This window comes from Anoplopoma fimbria, chromosome 12 (assembly GCF_027596085.1).
Source record: "Anoplopoma fimbria isolate UVic2021 breed Golden Eagle Sablefish chromosome 12, Afim_UVic_2022, whole genome shotgun sequence".
Taxonomy (NCBI): domain Eukaryota; kingdom Metazoa; phylum Chordata; class Actinopteri; order Perciformes; family Anoplopomatidae; genus Anoplopoma; species Anoplopoma fimbria.
This window is the reverse complement of record NC_072460.1, coordinates 13,418,952-13,439,101: the sequence shown is the minus strand read 5'-3', so window position 1 is coordinate 13,439,101 and position 20,150 is coordinate 13,418,952. Positions and strand designations below refer to the sequence as shown.

Below are 20,150 nucleotides of genomic sequence, written 5' to 3'. Positions count from 1 at the left end.
ATAGATACCCAGAGGATGGTAGTTTTTTTCAGGTTATCTTATTGTGTTGGCAGTAGTGTTTCAAACAATACCATAACTTTAAAAAGCGGATCATAAGCAACTGATTGTGAGATTATTTCCTAACATTTTTTTTGATAATCCTTTTTTTTGGAGATAGATGAGTTGAACATTGTGGGATTTCCGTCCATTTAGTCACAGCAGTGTGATCGAGTTGCCTTCAGCTGTGGCAGGAAATGCTTTAGTTGGAATGGCATTATCAGGAGGAGACTCTGTTGGAGGCGAACACACTGTGCTTGTAGGAGTTCCTGTAAGTAGAGCATGTACCTTGATTCAATGGGATTGGTGTTTGCTGTTGGGCCTATCCCAGGACACTAAATAAAGGCCTTTTTCATTCCTTTTTGTAGGTAAAAGTAGACTCAAATGGTTTAACATTCAAGCCTGATTTGGACCCTCCAGAAATTGTCAGCATTTTGGCAGGAACTTTGGAAAAAAAGGCGACTTTGCAGGCTGAATTAACAATTCACATCTCTGTTTGAGATATTTCAGTGGGCTTTGAAAGAGGACTGCTGAGGGGGAAGGCTGCCAGTCTTTCCCCCAGTCTCTAACCCCTCCTCTGCCACAACCTCCAATTAGGCTCAGAGGTTCTCCCCTCTGCGGCCATTTCATGCTGGTGCGTAAAGCGATGATAAAATTAGAACCCACAATGTTTTATTTCCATTTTTATGCCCACTCAGAGGGAACAACCGGCTCAGCCCAGCTGCTTCACACAGGGGATGAGGGAGATCCAGGGAATGCCTTCATATAGCAGCCTGTCGGAGGTTAAAATGCTTTCACTCATTTCATCTCAGGGCCAAGTCAGTGTGGCTGTTTGTTTGGTTGTTTAGGCAGATTAAATGGCAACGTATAAGCACAGGCAAATCCAGTGTAATTAGTTGGCCTGAGGCCAAGGCTAGCCTCTCTCTCATTCCTTCGCTGAGGAGTTGGGTGAGCGCATGTCGTCTGAACTGATTCAGTCACTGGTCTCTATCCATTCTTCTACAGCTCTCTGTCTCACTCTCATCTTGCATCTTTGATCCTGTCACATTCTCACGACATTTGATACAGACTCTGTATTATGGCGTCTCATGACTGAATTTAAATCTCATTCTCTTGCATCACTTGAATTTAGTTTCGTAAGCCTTGCCCCTTCCATTGTGTGAAGAGAAGAACGGAGCGAACGCTCTGCATTTTAAAACCCAGTGCTCTTTCTGTCTCTTAATCTCCTCAAATATCAAGGTGTTGTTCACATAAGTAAAGCTGTGATCTGATCCCTGCAACCCTCCAGCTTCTAATTGTATTCACTAAAACACGACACTCAAAAGTCTTAGCGTTTAGTGCTTACACATAGACTACACTGTCACATGAAAGAAGACCAGGGTCTAAACCCCTAAGTCTGACCGTCAAAAGGAACGTGATTGCAATGATACACTAGCCTCATGCTCCCTTGTGATTTCAGTCACATCCCAGCCCCCTTGTGCTACACCCCCACCCCTCCGCCCACCCCAAACACCTCTCTGCCTGCCAAGTATGTAGGGAAGCAAGTCATCCAGGGCAAGAGAGGGCTCCGTCCCTGCAGAGAATCACAAGGAGACATTCGGTTCTATCCTTTCCAGAGCATTACTGCACAACAGTACAGTTACAGCAACCTTCTGCCTGAAGTGGTCTATTTTTATTGTGTGTAACATTTTTGTCCACTTGCATAACAGGAAGAATTTCACTTGCATATATTTGGCAACCTATTTTAATTTGTCCTCATGCTGACAGAAAATGTAACCATAGAATATCAGCTTTCTCCATTTTTAATTGTATTCAAGTTGGATTCTAGTTAGACTTTTGTTAGTGAAGAATTATGCCATTTATGAACTTGAAAATACACTTCTACTCTCTTGATTATTGCATACAACCTTTAAGTGTTTTAACATTGTGTTTAATTTAAAGCATCATTCCACAACTCCAATAAGTGAAAAGAATCCATTGATGGTGCTTATAGCATTCAAACCCTCATTATAAAAAAACTTCTACAGAAATGTGTCTTTCCAGTAACAATGTTTGCATCACTCACAATATTCCAAAAGACCTCAGTGTGACTAGTTTTCATTAAAAATACTTTCTACTTGAAAAATAGGTGTTCTTTGTTGTTAAGGTTTTTGATAATATACACGTCCAATTGGAATTTGATTGGCCTCAATGAAATGTGGGGACATAGAAACCTCATAGCAAATAAGTCGAAAACATGGGCAAATTGAACCAAACCCTAAACACGAAAACATTTTTAAATAGGTGACTTATTAAGTGTTGACAGACTGATGCAACACCATGTAGGTAGAGCTCCATTGGACCACGGTTATTCTGAGTGTGGCTGAGTTAAAGCGTGTCAGACGGCTGATGGGTCATGAGCGTTGCTGTGGTACACCTCAACAATCTGTGCTGACTTACTGCCCAGAACTACCCCGCTCTGCACTTTCCCATGGGTCAGGCAGTGATTGAATGCCCAGTTATGTCTTTGCTGTGACACATGAAAGAGCCTCTGTGGTAGAAGTTCAAAAACACCTTAAGAGTAATAAAAAAAAAAAGAAATGGAAATTTGATGTCCATAAGAAGAGAGGAAACAACAAACAAACCCCCAGAACTAAAAGGCACCACTGTTGGTTGTAAAATTGTAGGCAAGGTTTTTTTTTCCTGAATAGAGTGTGCCTGTGGGTCTTTTGATACAAAAACATCTTTGTAAACTTGAGTTGACCCTTGCATGTTGTTTTGCCCTGCTCAGTAAAGATCTATGGTGCTAAAAGCTGGAAATCTCCATGTAGATTCTTCACTCAGTAGTTGTTGAAAGTGCTTAAAAACATCCCAAACACATAAATAAGAAACATTCTATTTCAATGCTGTTTTTTTTGGGTGCTGTAAAGTATGTGCGATTGAAAAGCATTTCTAGCCACAGTTGCTTTTTTTTATGATGACACATCAACTTTCTCCTTTTTCTTTCAGCCCCCAAAGCTGATGACCAGCCCAAGACCTGCAGCTCTAAGCAGTTTGTATGTAAGGACCAGGTGACCTGTATCTCTAAAGGCTGGCGCTGCGATGGCGAGAAGGACTGTCCAGATGGCTCTGACGAATCACCAGATATCTGTAAGTATGCCTACATGAAAGTAGCTTCTAAAACTGTCTCTCAGCAGGCTTGTGTCCTCGGCGCTCATGTTATTTCCAAGCTGCTGCTTCAGAGCAACAAGCACTATTACAGTTTTTTACATAGCTTTGTTTTCTTGAGATTGCTAGTTTGCAAATGAACGTTTTAAACAATATCTATACCCCATGTGGTAACAATGTTGTTTGTTATATTTGTTATATAACATAAAATCCACTACCTCTAAATGGCTTTGAAGAGACAACCTCACAATGTTCAGACAGATTAATTTGGGGCTGAAAAAGAGGGTGGGTTCTGCCCTTTCTCCGAAGGACACAGGCTCACAGTGTGCGCTCCGGCTGCTCTGCTGAATTATAGCTCTAATTATGCGGCTGTGTTTAGTCTGACTGTTTAGGGATGTGTCTGCTCTTGTCTGGACTCTTGCGGGATCTGTGCAGTCACTAAGAGTCTTGTCCCAGCCACTTAGATCTGTCAGCTTCTCCATCCTCTCATTCCATCTATAAACTCTCTCTGGTTAAAAGCCTCCCCTGTTTTTATATGCAGGCACTAATAGTGATTTTACTGTCTACATCTGCCACACCTTACATCTGTCATGCCACAAGCATTCTCACCATTGTCTTGCTCGCAGTGACAAGCAGCTAACACCCAGCATTAAGGGACTTGTAAACTGTGGGTGAAAACACAAGTAAGTATTAACACATAGCATTAGCTGATTAAAAACGTTTGAAAAAAAAGTTGATGGGGCTATAGAAAGGTGAAGCTGGATAGAAAAAAAATCTGTCATCTGCTATCTGTCACTCTCCTGTATTCATTGATTCACACAGAATTCAACGCTAACAGCTTGACTCTTAATTTATAAATTGTACAGTAAATTTAGCAAAAAGAAATTGCTGAAGAATATTTCAGAGGGAAAGAAAAAGATCGATTGTGGTTTTGTAAATAACAGCAATCGCAGAACATGAGCGATTTTTATGTAAGTGTGACCCACATAATTCACTCGAGGAAACTAAGGCCATTCGATTTCCTCCCCGTTTCTACTAAGCAATTGAATTGAGTGAATTTTCCATAGCACTTATGTAATTTGGTGACACAGACAATGGTGTGATTCATCTTCTGCATGGAGAGATGGAGAGCGGTGTTTCACTAGAGCATCAAGATATGTTCTACTCAATTACCCGCTTTCCATGGGCTTTACTCTGCCTGTCACTTTACCTTTAGTTAAGGCACTTCTCTTTTCATGTGAGTTTCTTTGGCAGTCATAATAAATATCTGTTACTGCAATTAATGCACTTTTTCTTTGTACAGCGCTATGTGTTTTGCAGTCTAATAAGCACAGTCAAAAGGCAAGGCGCCTTTTAAGTATCACAATGAAAAGCAGCCAGACTGTGATTTTATCCACAGTCGTTTAGTTGATCCATCCATTAAATGTGAGTAGTGTTTGGAAAAGAGCGCTGCAGATAAAGCTACAGAGTAAATGGGCCTGAGCCAGCGTAGATGGAGATGGGAGAGTTAGGAGGAGTATGACTGGAGGAGGAGGTTATTTAAAATCCTGCTGTGACTCAGCGGAATGCAAACGTCTTTCACTTGTTATCCTAGCTTTTCCGTTCACCGGGTGAAACAGTTTGCAGGTCATCAGCCTGGTTTCATCCCTGCTGGGAGGCATTATAAGAGACCGGCGAGCTGTAAACAAGGCTGCTCTCAACTGAGCTGTTAAGGAAATAATAGATACAAAGGCAAGCCAAACGTTGATCCCTCAGAGTGGGACTGAAGCTCAGATGGGGACGTTTTGTGTGTATTTTTTTATTTTGAATAACCTCAAGGTGTCATCTGTTCAACTTCTGCACTCTTTCCTCAGCCACAACGTTTACAAAAGCAGTCAAACTTTCTCTTTCAAGCTTAGTTTATGAAAGTAAAAGAATACCAAGACAATTCCCAGCTCTGTAGACTTGTGTTTGAGCATGCAATCTGACCACAGTCTAGTTCTGTACGTTAATGTTGATGGGATTTAGAGTGGTGCATGCTACTATAATTACAACATTATCTACAGTTCAAGTTAATTACTAACTATGGGCTTGGTTTAGAAAGAGTACTCACACAGATTTAACAAGGCAAAAACTATTTTCTTCATATTTTCTTCCTCCTTCTTTTCTTCTATTCTTCCCCTCTCCATTCTGTGGAAGCTCGGCTTCATTCTTAGTGCCGGGATCTCCCCACACCAAGATATCGACAAGATAAGACATTGTGTAATTCAAAGATTGTGACAGAGCAGCCAACATGGATCTTTGTTTCTTAAATAGTATATCATTTGAAAAAGGAATTTATGAAAATAAAAATCTGCCTCTTTTATTTCATTCAAGACTGTAACTAATTTGGCTGACGCCGCAGTTTTGTTTCTGGTAAAAGCCACCTGTTTTGTTTACGATGATCATGAATTCACTCCCTGTCAGAGAGTTGGGTGTTGTAAAGGTGTTCTTTTGTCCCGTGTGGATCTTTGATCTACGCCTCTGGTACCCATGCTGGAAGAAAGTGCACTCCTCAGTATCATACTGTCTGGAGGTCTAATTGCCTGTCGTTCCCAAACCAGTTATCTGAGCTGTAATTATGTTGAGGAGCTAAAGACAGACTTCTGCGCGCGGTAGTGGGGTTGTAACGTTGTAACGTTGTAACGTTGTAACGCATCACATGAGGCGTTGACATACTGTGGTTGAGGTGGCCAATGTTGCTTGTTAGCATTCTTTATCCTGTGGGCTTGTTTATTAGAGGGGTACTGAATCAGAGGGATGGGATGGTTCATGTATGGATGCATGTTTTTGCACATGTATCTGCATGACTCATAAATGGATCGGTGTGGGTCTGGGCAGGTTGCCAACTGTTGGGCAGTCATAGCCCTCAGACCCCCAGTGTGCACCTCCCTCTTATAGCCCCTAGTTCACATTCAGATAGCCATCAGCAATCTGTCTGTACAGGCCCCTGTCTGCAGGTGTGACCCTGTCATGCTCTCCCAGGGACTGCACTGACTCCCCTCACTGCATGGCTTCAATTGGTTTCGGACAAGCCATTTCACCTCAATTACATACAGGCTTAGGGCTCAGGAAGTGGTTGACACGTGCCCTCAGGGCAGGAGTATATACTCTGTGTGTCTCAGCGATGGTGCTCTGTGCAGGAGTGTTGCTTTTTCATGCTCTTATAGGTAGCTGTGGTATGTTGTTAAAGGGTTATCTTCCGTCCGTCTAGCAGAGAAAAAGTGGAGAGGGGTGTTCATGATGTCAGTGCATTGCTTCCCTCGTCCAGTAGACGGCCTACAAAAGTCCACAAACAGTAAGACTAATGAGCCATAGAGGTGTGGATTGAGGTTTCTGGTTTGTGTTTTCTTTGTTGGGTTTATGTGCACTGTTCTCACATCAGGGTCATTTTTTTTCTTGGAATAAAAAGGTTTATCCACAGGTACTAGTCTCAAAAACAAGTACTAACTGTAGTTCTCTGGTAAAATCTTCCATCTCAATGTATCCAAATTCGAGCTTTTTAGCATTAGCATTGAAAGAAACAAAGATTAATAAAAAAAAAAATGTGTGTGACTTTGGTGATTTAAAGGGTCAGTTTAGATTTACCCATTTTACAAAAGAACACAAACTAACCAATCAAGGCAGCGATAGACCAGCAACTTCCTTGTTTTTGTCAATGTAATCTTGTGTCTTTGAGAGTATAGATAATGCATAGAACCGTCTACGGCAGTACATTGCTTTGCTCCTGTACTGGTACTCCTGTCTGTTTCTCCAAACTGTTGGCGTTTCGACAGCAAGTAATACAATAACTACGGACAAGTATCTCATACAACCAAACTCAAAAAAAATCCAACCTATCCCTTTAATTTTTCTAACACTTCTGGTGACCGTTTTATTCCTAATGCTAGAATTAAAAGTGCTGTGTCACAACTTTAATTTTATTTCATAGCTCTGTTGGAATAGTCGCTGTACAAAACACTGACTCCCTGACTGTATCTGAAGTCTGTATGCAATTATGATTCTTGCGTGAAGCGCATTCACTGTGGTTGAGCCAGCGAATGGGAACAGATGTTTGAGTAAGCCCAAGCATGTAAGCACTTTCTCCATCATGAGATGCGCTTGCCATGAAGGAATCCCTTTCATCCTCCAAAAAACTTTTGCAACAATTGTCTGCGCCTAATTCTCTGTTAGACTTTTTAGCCCCAGATTAGCATGAAAATGTCCACAGGAGAGCTTCCCAGCAGGGGGTGGAATGCATCTCAATCATGCAAATACACTGCCCCTCTTTTTTCCCATACAGTGCCATCCACTTAAATTCAGGGTGAGAAAATTAGTTGATCATTCAAAGTAGTTAACACTTGCAAATGACAAGCAACTCCCTTTTTTTTGTACTGTTGAGCTGTCATTAAAGAAGTCTCCATAGGCGAGTAGGAGTAGTACACACATATAGACCTTGTTGATGCTTGAAAGTAATTTTGAGGGGATATACAATGGAATGCAGTTTCATAATGAAACTGAGGGACCCGTGGCTGAAGAGGCTTTAATGTTAACAACAGACAAATGTGGAACCTCATATTCAGACACTGAACACTGTCATGTTAAGCGTCCAGTAAACATGTGATTTCATGCCTTCGCTTTCAACTGAACAATTTGCTCTAACACACTGGAAGCTCCTTCAGAGAGTTTGTCTGATGTCAAAATAGTAATACAACACTGTGGCGAAAGAAGCTCAGCCCTCGACCATATCATGTCCCTTGGCCCACACACTCTGGCCCATGCCAGTGGATGCCATGGCCTGGGGCCCAAGATGGTAGGGTTGTCTGATGGGAAGATTGAGTTATCATCTCCGTGCAGATGCCTGAGGTGGCCACACAATAAGGTTATCTGTCCATCGCTTGCCCTCGAGCCCCCTCTGAACACTTGCCAGCATGGTCCCTTGTCCGGACCATTTGACTGTCATGCCTCAGCAGCCTCTCCAAGACGACCAGGACCAGCCATCTGCTGAGGACATGGGGCGATGGGGAGAAGGGATGATCCTATAGGAAAAGCCTTTTGTTTTGGAGAAAAGGGGCCGATTAGCATTAGGCTGAGCAGGGAAATGGAAATGGCTTTGTAAGCTCTGATCAAAGTTCTGTAAAAAACAGACTCTTTACTGTAAAGTTGAGGCGGGTAGGGGGGGAGTCTTTTCATAGCCTATTATCATGTCATGTTGCGGCATTTGCAGGGGGCACCATGCAGGGGCGGGAGGGTCTGTAGTGGCAGTGGTTGACACACTGCTTCCACAGAGGAAGGAGCAAAGGAGGAGCCCTGTAAATCCCTCTGGTCTGTGGCCCTGAGCCCTCCTCAGCTTCACCGGCCTATCAACAGACGGAGAACACAGGGCTTTCTCACGCCACACAGGCACCACTTCGCTTTCTCTGCTGTCTCCTCCACGCCCTGTCTGCTTCTCTGCCTCTTTCTTTCTTTCCTGTGTCCCACTGTCTTCCTCTCTGCCTGTCAAAGCAGGCAAAGGAGCCAGACTCAAGTCATCTCTGCTCCCTGTTCCTCATATCTCATCTCAAGTCTTTCCTCTGGTTTAATTGCCTCACAGCGCCCCCCTCCCCCCGGCTGCAGATGGTTTGTTGGTTTGTTTTTGCTAGCTGTCTCTTCTGTCGGAACACGTCTGTGTAACAAGTTGAACAAGGAGTTGCGCAGATTTAATAGATTTGTTATATATATATATATATTATATTATCCTTGTCAGGATCTCTGTAGTCGTTCATTTCTATAGTCGAGAAACTAGATGCAGTAAAGTACAACATGTAATTCACTTCACAGTATAATGCAGTTGTTGTAACATTTTTAGTCATTATGTTATCTTGTCGTAAGTTATTGTTATTCATATTTATCCTTTAAGATTGTGGTAAGCGTGGTCAAAGAATAAAGTATAACATCAGGTCTTCCCCAGTGAGATCACCATGTGCTATACTGTAAGTCCTGTGTGCTGCGGCTTCCTCTGTAGGGTTTGGCATGGCCATGTGCTTGTTGTGCATTCTGGTGCAAAGTGTGATTCCAGAGAGGGGGAGGCCTGCCTGTCACCCTGCACAACATATTCATTCGAGCTGACAGCAGACTTTATGGGAGTCAGTCAGGGGCTGGCATGGAACCCGAAGAGCAGGAAGAAAAGCAGGCTTTTATGCTAAGGACAAAAGATCGACAGGGGATCCAAATTTAAGGTCATTGCATAACTACGGGAACGGAGGGATGGGGGGGGGGGCCAGAGGTTGAGGTGTTTGAGGGAAGCACAAATTGGGAGAGACCGCCTTACACGTCACAACTCTAATGCCGGTCAGACAAGTAAGTGGTACTTATAGAGCCATAAGTGAGGAGTGCTCTCTGTATTGGGGGAATTGCGTGAAGGTGACACAGGTAGTGATGCATTACCCAAATCTACAATGTGCTCAGGGGAAAGTGTAATATTGTCTTTGCACAAAGTCATATTTCACTCCAAAGAGCACATGCTGCAATAAGAGTTTAAATAAAGCTGAAGATAAGTTATGCATTATGATTCATAGTTTATAATGTTTCAATCATGATGACTCAGTGCTCATATCTTTAATTTGTGGTTCTTATGAGAGAGAAAATGAGAGAGAGAGTTCATGCAGCAGAAATATTTTAACAATAAGATCCCTGAAGACACAGTGAGGATATGCTGAAATCACTGTTAGCTGATCACACAGTTTAGTGCAATAAAGTAATTATCCTCACTCTGCCCTCTAATAGGTGTGAGGGTTGTACTTTTTTTGTCTCTTATCCACTGCATGGCCAAGATTCTTACATTGTTCTCACTCGTAGTGCTTTGTCTCCAAGGCTTCCAAACTCACTAAATAATCTGTGCTATCCCAGGACATGTTAAATTACTTTTAATATTGGTCTGTAATAATTATATTCCTTCACTCCTATAGCAAATTCTATAGGACCTGCTAATGACATTTAAAGGGCACATAATACCATTTTTAATAGGAGGAGCATTCCAGATTTTGCGTCAAATCTCCATGTTTCGAAATTATTCATTTCACTTCTTCACTTGTCTTTGCAGTACCTTATTTGTGTTTTCTCTGCAGTGAATGAACAGAGAAAATGGTTTCAGAAAGTAAGCTGCAAAAACATGTAGTGGTTTCATCCTTCTTTGTTATGGCCCCTAACAGATGGCAATGATTATGATTTTATAAAGTAATCTATGATTTATGAAACTTTCATAGAGAGTTGCAAAGCATTTCCCAGAGACCAAAAATAACAGCTAAATTAATACAAGAGTGTTAGGAAATGTATGCCACAGGATGTTAGATTGTATCTTTTGGTCTCAACAAATCCTAGTAGTTGCATTTTTTACAAGTTGAGAGTGAGAGGTCACTTTTGACTCAAGGCGGGGCAAGAGCATAAGAATTTGCTGGATTAAGTGTGATGGCAGAGGTATGAATAACTTTGTCCAGATCGGTAAATTATGATATGCATTTCATTTTGGAAATGATCTTTTTCTAAAATAGAGATAGAAGATCTACTAGCCTGTTTAAACATGAAAAACATCAACCCCTTGATATAGGCTTTGCAATGACAGACTGAAACAAACATTTGAGTCAGTTATAAAGATTGAAATTGAGCATTTGATATTTCCAGGGCAGGTTGTGATGCATATTCTTGCCTAGAGAACCAAATATGGAGACGACAGAAAAAAGTAACGGCAGCTTGTGAGAAGTGGTTGTGCGCAAGAAAAAGTCACAGTATACCAAAAAGTTAAATGTAGAAGTGCCAGTGCTGCGTACCGTTGAGTACCGGCCCACTTCGAGCACTAGTTCTCATTATTTTCTCCCTTTTCAAGCTGAGCATATAAAGAATAGAAGAGAAAAAATAAGAGTTTAGTCATTTAATCATGAGTTGCGTCTTTCCGCTGAGCAACAGTGTTTGAGGACTGTAAAAATGCAGTTTATGCTCCCTGAAACCCAGTTATTTCAATTCTGGTTCTCCTCAAGATCTGGGGCGGAGATAGTTTGGATATACAGCCGAATGATTCTTGTAAGTTTTCAAATTAACGGAACTGTAACTTTTTGTTGGCTTTGCCTGGAGCATCTGGGATCTTGACGCAATGATCTTTCAGTTCAGATAAAGCAATGCAGACTTGATGAACTACTTTACATACTGTTTCTTCACTGACACTTGTATCTCCAGTTTTGACAGTGAATGGTGACAATTTTAACAAAAACCTTAACATGATCAACACTTAGAAGGAGTGTAGGCCTTCATGTTAGTGATGACAATGCAATTATGGGATCCAGCATTAAAATGCAGTTTCTTTGCTCCTGTCTTGAAGTGCTTATCTGGATGGTGGTGTATGTTAGTTTTCATAGAAATAGTGTAATCAAATATGCTAAACCAGATCAAAGACATGTTTAAGAGAACCACTTCACTTAATCGGGTTTAAAAAGCCAATATAGGTTATCTGGGGGAATCTACGTCTAAGATCAAAGACATTTCAAAAGGAAGAAAACATGCAATTGGTTGCTGAAACAAGAAATGTTGTAACTGTGTCACAAAGATGAGTTTATGCTATGAAGAACTATAAAAGCAAAATGGAATTTCTCCAATCTCATTTCGGCTAAAAAATAAATGATTTGTTTTGAGCATCTTTCTGTTAAACCTTGGACAAAAACAGCAGTTTGATAATGAATCTGTTGTTCGAAGAAAAACATTTAAATATGAAAATAAGTTCTGCTGTATTGTTTACCATCTGATTTGCACAGCAGTCCTCTGCCGCCACTGATGGATGACGCAGGAAATGGTTACTGCCAGTATGAGGGGAGCTTATTGTAATACTCTGCCAACAACTTCCCAAACTGGAGCAGGGAGTACAGGGTTCATCTCCATTGTCCATCCTGCAAAGTTATTTAATCCTCCATATTGTCCTTTCTGTTTAGTTTTTATGCTGATGGTCCCTATTCAGCTCCTGCCAAGGTATTACTGTGTTGTGGAACTCAGACAATTCTTTATGGCGGTTGTGTGTCGCTGGCAGTTGTAAGTGTGTTTCCAAAAACATATTCTGATTCTGACTGGTCATTGGAAAGTAGAGTTATTCTCTTCATTCTTTCGGTCGCTGCAGTGTGTTTGGACCTGGTTCCTGGGATAGTTTAGCACCAACATTATGCCAGTTAATCAGTTTATCTGTCTATCTGCTCAATCCCCAACACATCACATTCTGTCAAATATAATTACATTCATGCATAGTTGCAAAAACACTGATTTGGGCAGAATGCTTCATTCCGATGACTTTCCCTATGACCTACTCAGAGAAAACTGTTGACAAATGATAAATCCTTGGCAGGGTTTTTTATTTCCTGTGTGCATGGCAGTTTATTCTTGGTACTGCAGTTAATGTTGAAATCCCCAGGTTGGCAGTTTATTGAATGTAAATCAGGCTGGCTTAGAGGCCGAGGCTGTAGGGGGGCTGCTAATATGCTAGCATCCCCCAGATGGGAGAGCTCTCCCTCTCCCTAAGCCAGATATATTATAAGCTAATTCTCTGTTCAAATGTGGCACATTTTCCACTCAGGCTGTTGTGGTGGGATCATTATGGAACCGCTTGTCACTTTAAGGTTCTTGTTTTAACTGAGTTACATTTTATGATCTGTGTGTGGTTACTAATCTCTTGGATGGATGGAGAGGGCTTAGAGGGAAAGCTTGTGGTTTTCTTCAGGGAATGCCAACATGCAGGCAAATGTTTCCCTTCATACGTCTTTATGCACATCCAGACTTTGATGAATTTGATGGTATGTCTCTTTAAGAATACGAGAGAGATGTATTTTTATTTTCCTCTTACACCTAATAATCTCCACCATCTAAACTGGATGTACATGACACAAAGACCTAACATACTGAATGTCAAGTCAATACAATTTATGTTACAGTACAACAACCTCTATCCTCAGAGTCTCAATTGAGATAAGGAAAAAATCAACATGCATGAGGCAGAAATAAGAGTCCAATCTTTTAGATTTACGCAGCTTTATATTCAGACACTTAAGACTTTGTGTATGTCAGATCCTGAAGGAGGCATCTGAAACAGGTTTGCAGCTCAGGGTTCACAAAGTTAGATAACATCATCTCAAAAGCCTCTCAGCACCGTACATAACCCGAAGAACTCTACAGATCGTTTCCTGTGAAGGCGCTGAACTTTATTTTCTCTGCTTTTAGTGTTTTTGTAAAATGGGTCAGCAGATGTTAGAGAGAAAACGGGAAAGGGAGGAGGAGGAGGGAGGAGGAAGAAGAGGAGGAGGAGGAGGGAGGGAGGAAGAAGGAAGAAGGAAGAAAGAGGAAGAGGAGGAGGAGGAACAGCCAAAGCAAACTGTTTGCTCTGCAGTGTGGGCTGGGAGGAGAGATCGAGAGAAGAGTGGGAGAGAATGAAGGGAAGAGACTGTAAAAAAATATTTTTTACAAAATTCAGTTTTTCTGGATCAGAGGAGATCAAGTTCTGTCTTTTGCTCGCCACTCCACTTTAAAATTAAATATCGTTGTCAGTATTTCTAATAACGCCTTTAGATATCTGCCTAAAGATCCCATTTGCAGACCATGTTTGATCTATTTGCTATGTTGTACACATTCACAGTAACTGCATGTATGCACATATGTCACATGCTCCCAATATTTGACTCTGTCTTTGATGCATGCAGGGAACATCCAGTTTCTCATGTGTTCACCTATCATCGCAGGATGTGCATTGAACAAGAGGTGGAGGTTGTTTCTGATGCTGTATGCATATGCTTTTGTGTGACACGGCATCATTGCATCAATTAAGGCCCTGCCCTCAATGATCTCTCAGATAAAAATGAATGAATGAATGACCATCTGTGTTTTGTTGTGTTTCATATCCCTGTTCTATTAATTATTTTGTACTCAAGTGGCTCTATCAAAAGGGATCTATATCTCAAACTTCCTGATTATAATAATAAGATCTGACATTTCTAATTGCTAAGTGCTGTTAAGAAATGTCTTCTTCCTTTGGTCTTGACTGAGAAGTGTGATGACATCTTCAGGCTAAAGTGTTGAAGTTAAATACACAGGCATTTTTAATTAATTAGATATTTTCTCATGATTTTTATTATGCATGTAAGCGGGTTCATTTTACCATTATACATAAGGTATTTGATGGAGTTTAAACTCTCTATATTTTGCTTTCGACTGCTGTTTTTCCTAACATATGTTTTGCTTGTTTTCCAGGCTCACACAACAGGGTGAACCAGTGTCCTGTCAATGAACAGGGCTGCCTGGACCTGGATGTGTGTATCCATATGAGCAAAGTATGTGATGGAGTCCCCGACTGCACCGATGGCTGGGATGAGGGCCCTCACTGCAGAGGTAATGAACACATAGAAGCATGCACACACATCTGCTAACTCCTATAACTCTGCGAAACACAGTTAGAAAAGATAGTATCATCATTTTCTCTATCTCTACTGTCGCACAGAGTGGTGTGGGTCAAAAAATGACCAGCCAGCTTCTCCTCCTTAGCATCTCCTACTTGTCTTCCCATTCGAAACTATAATCTCTATGCAATAATCTCCTCTATTAGGCCATTTAATGAGCTGGCCTGCTCAGGTTTGTGCAATTACAATGGAATTTCTCTTTCTGAGGGAAAAAAGTAATTAATTTATCAATCAGCTCGGCTATGACGCTGTTTCCCAAATCCCTGCGGAGATGATGAGCATTGAGCTCAGATGCAGCTGGAGAAGAATATCGTCAAATCCTCCACTATTAATTAGAGTTGATAGAAGAATGAGCGATGGAACATATTGGGTCCATAGTGTCGGTCTTTGTTGCAGTAGACAAAGAAGCAAACACTGGCTGCCTACAGAGGATTGCCTCCGTATTCAGCAATCCAGTCCTCTGATATAGCTGTAAGAAGCTCTGCCTGTTTAAAGTTGCAATAACTCATGTTGGGATATATACTTTCAATCACAGTTGTGCACACCCAAATGTCTTTCTCTCCATTTTGCTTGTCGTAGTAGTGACGCACTGTGCTGATCAGTATAAAAATCCCTTTACTGGAATACAAAATCACCCATTTAATCAAATATTTACTTGGTGGACCAAAGGTATTCTACATAGAGTTAAGTTACTAGATAAAATGCTGTAGTGCATTAGTCAGAGCATTTAGGTGTGATATGATTTATCCAGCAGAGCAGGAGCACTGATGGGCTGATGAAGTGGACAGTTGTTCAGAGTGGGTGAGCGTGTTGGTATCCCACACACTGGTCATCACTGCGAGACAAGCCTTTACACAACATAGTGATGATGTCATCTACTCACAACATACACTGCCTGTCCCCGAAGACACAAGTCCAGCTGTCCTCAGTAAAGCATTGGTCACACACCTACACGTTCATGGGCTTGTAATGCATGCATACACTCACACTCACACGTGCACGCAAACGTACACTCACACAGTCACATTCTTGCAAATATACACCCAAACACACCCATTACACCACACACAAACACGGCAGCAGTGCGTCCAGAACGTTGGGCATTGCTGTTTGTGAGCTCCCCTCTTTGCAGTGAAAGGCCTGGCCTTTCACAAGCATGTAAGTGTTTGCTTGTACAAACTGCCAGGTTGTGCAAGTATACCTGGGCAGTGATGCCTGAAAGCATACTTTGTCAGTCGGTGTTTCCAGGTAATTCTGCCAGAGTTGTTGACAAGAGTGGTTAGAAAAGGGAGTACAAAGGTTAGGCAGGAATTTTATCTTGCTGAAATAAATTTTCTTAGCATTTTCAAAGTGTGTTGCAAGAAAAGGGCTTAGTTGCCGTGGTTTGTGTCAAGAAATGATAGCAAGGGAGTAACCAGGTGGACTCTATGGTGCTGTGATTGATAGTGAAGTTGATACAGGCAATATGGTTCAGAGTTTCAGATACAGTTCTCTGATCTGACACTTGATTTGTGTTTTCTGACTCTTAGCAAAAGCAAAGTAAAAACAAATCAGAACATGCATATATTCTTAGGCGGTCTTTGGAAATGAAAATGTTTTTGTTTGAGGTCCTAAAAATCGTTTTTCTTACTATGTGTTAGAAAGTAGTCAAGTCTATCACGTAAGTCAGCTGCTGCACCAGGTTTGAATATCAGGAGACTGGCTGGCAATAGAGCAGCCCTAGTTTGTGCCATACACTTACTGTAGCTACGGCTAGCATTAGCAAGCCTGATAACTTGACCCTTTAAGAACCTTCTCTGATTGCAAAACAAAGGAGTATATAGTAGAGTCTGACTAATTCAAGGGGTCGGCCTTGGTGCCTTGCACAATATCATGTAAAAGTATGTATGTAAAAGGCATATGTTGAAGATGCTTTCCAATGTTATTACGTGATCCAAACCAGGGTCTTGAGTTTCTTTGTCATCCTTTAGTCAAAACACAAACTATAGGGCCAGGCCTATATTTAAAAGGCCCCTTTGAACTAAATGTAGCCTTCTCATTCAATTGGCAGTTATGTTGTTTTTCTGTCATATGGGTGAAAGTTGAGTCTTTTCATTGATCTGAAGGCCTTTATTTGTCCTTTCTCTGTCATCTTGTGGGTGATGGGGCCTCTGTTGGGGGGCAAGGCCTTAGACCTGCCTCCCTCAGAAGTGACTGATTGATGGGGAAAAGAAAATGGGGTCATGGCAGTACTCTTGAGAGCTTTTCCCTTTTTTCTCGCTGTCTCAAAGGGCTCCCTGATTATTGTAGTGGCCTGATGCCATAGTTTATGCATGCAGTGGGCTTTCATTGTCCTTCATGTCTCACTAACTGCGGAATGAGAATTGGTCATAGGCTACTTGAGGCTGCCTGTAGTAAGACCAGATTTTCATCTTTATTCATGAGAGGGTCTTGACCTAAATGAGTTTATTGGCTGCAGTTAGAGTTGCCTCGCATGACAAGACCTGTTTTATTGCCAGTCTTTACCTGTCACTGTATTTAGAGACACACAGTGTTGTGAATCTGTCATGTATTTCTTGGCTCATGATGTGCTGCAGAATGAAGAAAAATCGGAGTTTTGATTTTCTTAGGCAAGTTAAACTGTGTGTGTTTGGGAATATTTTGTGCCACAGTGTGTACTTTGTGTGTGTGCGCGTGTCTGTACATTTGTGTTTGAGTATTTGTGTGAGTTTAAGCATCTGGGACAGCATGCTGCCACTGTTTGGGACCGCGATAGCTACTGTTTGCTCATTACTCAAGCCACTGCCCTGCTAGTGTTTGCATATGGTTATTTTGTCCCCTTTGAGTCTGCAGCTCCATTTTCCAATAAATGTACCTTTTTATGCTCACAATCTCTAAGCCAATGCACACCTTAATATCTGGGTTTGCACATATTTTTCTCCTTTTAAGTCTGCTTTAACGTTCTCAAAACTTCTTCCTGTTAAGTAATGCAGCACCAGCCTCGGAGTGATATGGAATGCACCAAATAATCACAAAGTAGTTTCACAGTAAGAAATTGACTTAGCCAGCGCCCAATCGTGTGTTTAACTGAGCATGGCCATCTGCTAAACTTAAATGAGATTGATATTCTCAAAGTTTTAGGCAATAATAAGTTTGTCCAAATTCTTCATACAGTTATGTGCAGTGCTAGAATGCAAATGATTATGTGAACGGTATGCATATCCAAACAAACAAATAGAAATATGTACAAACCATTCAGTTTAAGAAGTAGAGAGCAGGTAGTTTGATGGAACATTGTAGGAAAACGGTAGGCTCCTGTCAGCTGCAGGTAGATGACAGAGGCATGTGTGGACTTGTTTCCAGACAGTGAGAGCACAAAGGTAGGAATGTCCTGGGAATTACCTCTCTTTAAAGTCTCACACATGGAATAGCCGGTTTTTATAAAGTTAGTGTGTGACTCAATTTGTGCTTCCAATTACGGCTTGTGGATGTAGAAATGCAGGGAGGCTTCATTTATTTTGTTTGGGATTTTTTTCAAACCAGTTGATGGATAGATGAGCTGCTCTTTTTAAAGAGTTGGGTTTTGTTGTGTAACTACAGACATGACCCCAACACCACCCTGTTGCACCTGGCCTGCCCGCTCCATGTGTGTATTTTAGATAAAAATGTCAACTTTCATATATGTCCATATTGACTGGCCATGGACAGCATCCAAGGCCTGTTCTTCTTCTTCTCTTCTTCATGTCTCTGTTGCCTCTCCTGTTCTTTTTCTCATAGTCTCTAAATTTGTGTGTTGCTGTTCATGCTAATCATCTCTTTGACCTTTATTTGTGTGTATTTTATATGTGTGTGTATTGGTAACCCCCTTTTATAAGGCCGGACTAGTTACCGACACAATTTCAGAATTAGCATATCATATCGTGCATATCGGTAAGGAGGACACAACCTCTGTGGATTGCATTGTCATAAATAGCTTATGTTTTCATCAGGGATACATTGATACCTTTCTTGTGCATACAAATGTGAGATGTCTTCTGATAAAACTCAGTCTTGTGGGCCTTTTAGGCAAACAGCCTAATACTCTCACTCCCTGTTTCCCTTTAAAGAGCTATAGATGAGTGAAATTGAGGGTTGCCATCCATGCAGTAACAGGATCAATGGCTTTGGCATGCTTGTTTAGGACTGAAGGCCTCCAGTGGGTCACTGTTTTGATTTGTTTGCTTCGTTCATTAACCCCTGGTCAAATGTCTGACACGCTGCTGTTGCCTGTTTGCTTGGAACTGGAACTTTCTAACCACTCCATATCATTAAGCCCTTCCTGCACTCTTTTCCACATCTGTTTGCTCGCCTCCCTCTTCTCCCTCCCTCTTTCTCCGTTTCTCTTCATTCTTCTGTTCCTTCTTCTTATACGTTGTTTTCTGTTCATCATCATAGTTTATGTCCTCACTTCTCTCCCTTCCTCTGCTCTTCCTCCTATCTTATGACTGCAAATGCTCTCTGATGTAAGAAAAAGCTAAAGTATTTGCAGATTCACATTCCAGAAACTTTTTTTCACCAGACTCTCTCTAAGGAAAATGTAATTTTTGGGGGGAATAGGCCAAAATATGTGAATCAAAGTAGGACCTAATCAATATTTTTGAATGCATTTTTGGATTAGCTGGGCCATAAGTGTTATCAATACTAACATGTATCATCTCACCATACTATTCTATTGTTACAAAAGACTTACCATATCATACTAAAGAGCTCTCATGTCTAAATGAATGACTATTTAGATCGAAGCAATATCTGTCAAAATAATAGTTCTTGAGTTTGCCAACAATATCCTTTTAATCACAAGATTGTGATCTCATGAAACACATTATCAATAGATGGATGTGAGTTGGCTTTGTGATTTGAGTACTTTGTATAATCACAAGTTGCTGAGATATTGTTGATGATAATTAAAGCTATACTAATTTTGTCTATATGGCCCACCCATAGCTAGATAGGTACAGAATGGAACAAAATGACCCTGGACAGAAGTGCATTTTGGTTGTATTTTAGCACTCTAGTTGCCTGTGGTCTCTCACTCTGTGAGGCTCAGTGAATGGATTCGATGTGGGCCGCAGTGTTTGCTAAGGGACTCTTCCTTTCAGCGGGGCCACAACAAAAGGCTCATTGTGGCCCAGAGTGCCACAGGCTTTATATAATAAGGGCCCTTTACTGGTCCAATCTCAGCTCTTCACAGCCATACTATCACTAGCTACTGTACTGTCCATGACCATTTACCGTTGTTTGTTGGACGCCTTGGTACATTTCTTTGTGCTAGTGGAAGCCTCTTTTATTTATTTTTGTTATATTAGTGTTTACACTTGGCAAATGATTAAATGGGGATGTTTTTTAACAGTTTCACTTACGTTTTGAGTGAATTGTGAGAATGACAGATGAAAACAGACAAATGGAATATGGATGAAGGAATGAGAGCTGATCATTATCAGAATAATATATAGAAAAACGATACCTGTTCTCGGTGGACACATGATCTAAATAATA

At 41.2% G+C, this 20,150-nt stretch overlaps 1 protein-coding gene across 1 annotated transcript in view; it reads left to right on the top strand.

Annotated features, from left to right (window-relative positions):
* The window catches only part of lrp1ab (low density lipoprotein receptor-related protein 1Ab), an 83,249-nt gene that overhangs the window by 9,122 nt on the left and 53,977 nt on the right, over positions 1 to 20,150 (top strand). The window contains exons 2-3 of the mRNA XM_054608865.1: positions 3,025 to 3,165; positions 14,431 to 14,568. Of these exons, the coding sequence (XP_054464840.1) occupies positions 3,025 to 3,165; positions 14,431 to 14,568 (279 nt within the window). The remainder of the gene's footprint in view (positions 1 to 3,024; positions 3,166 to 14,430; positions 14,569 to 20,150) is intronic.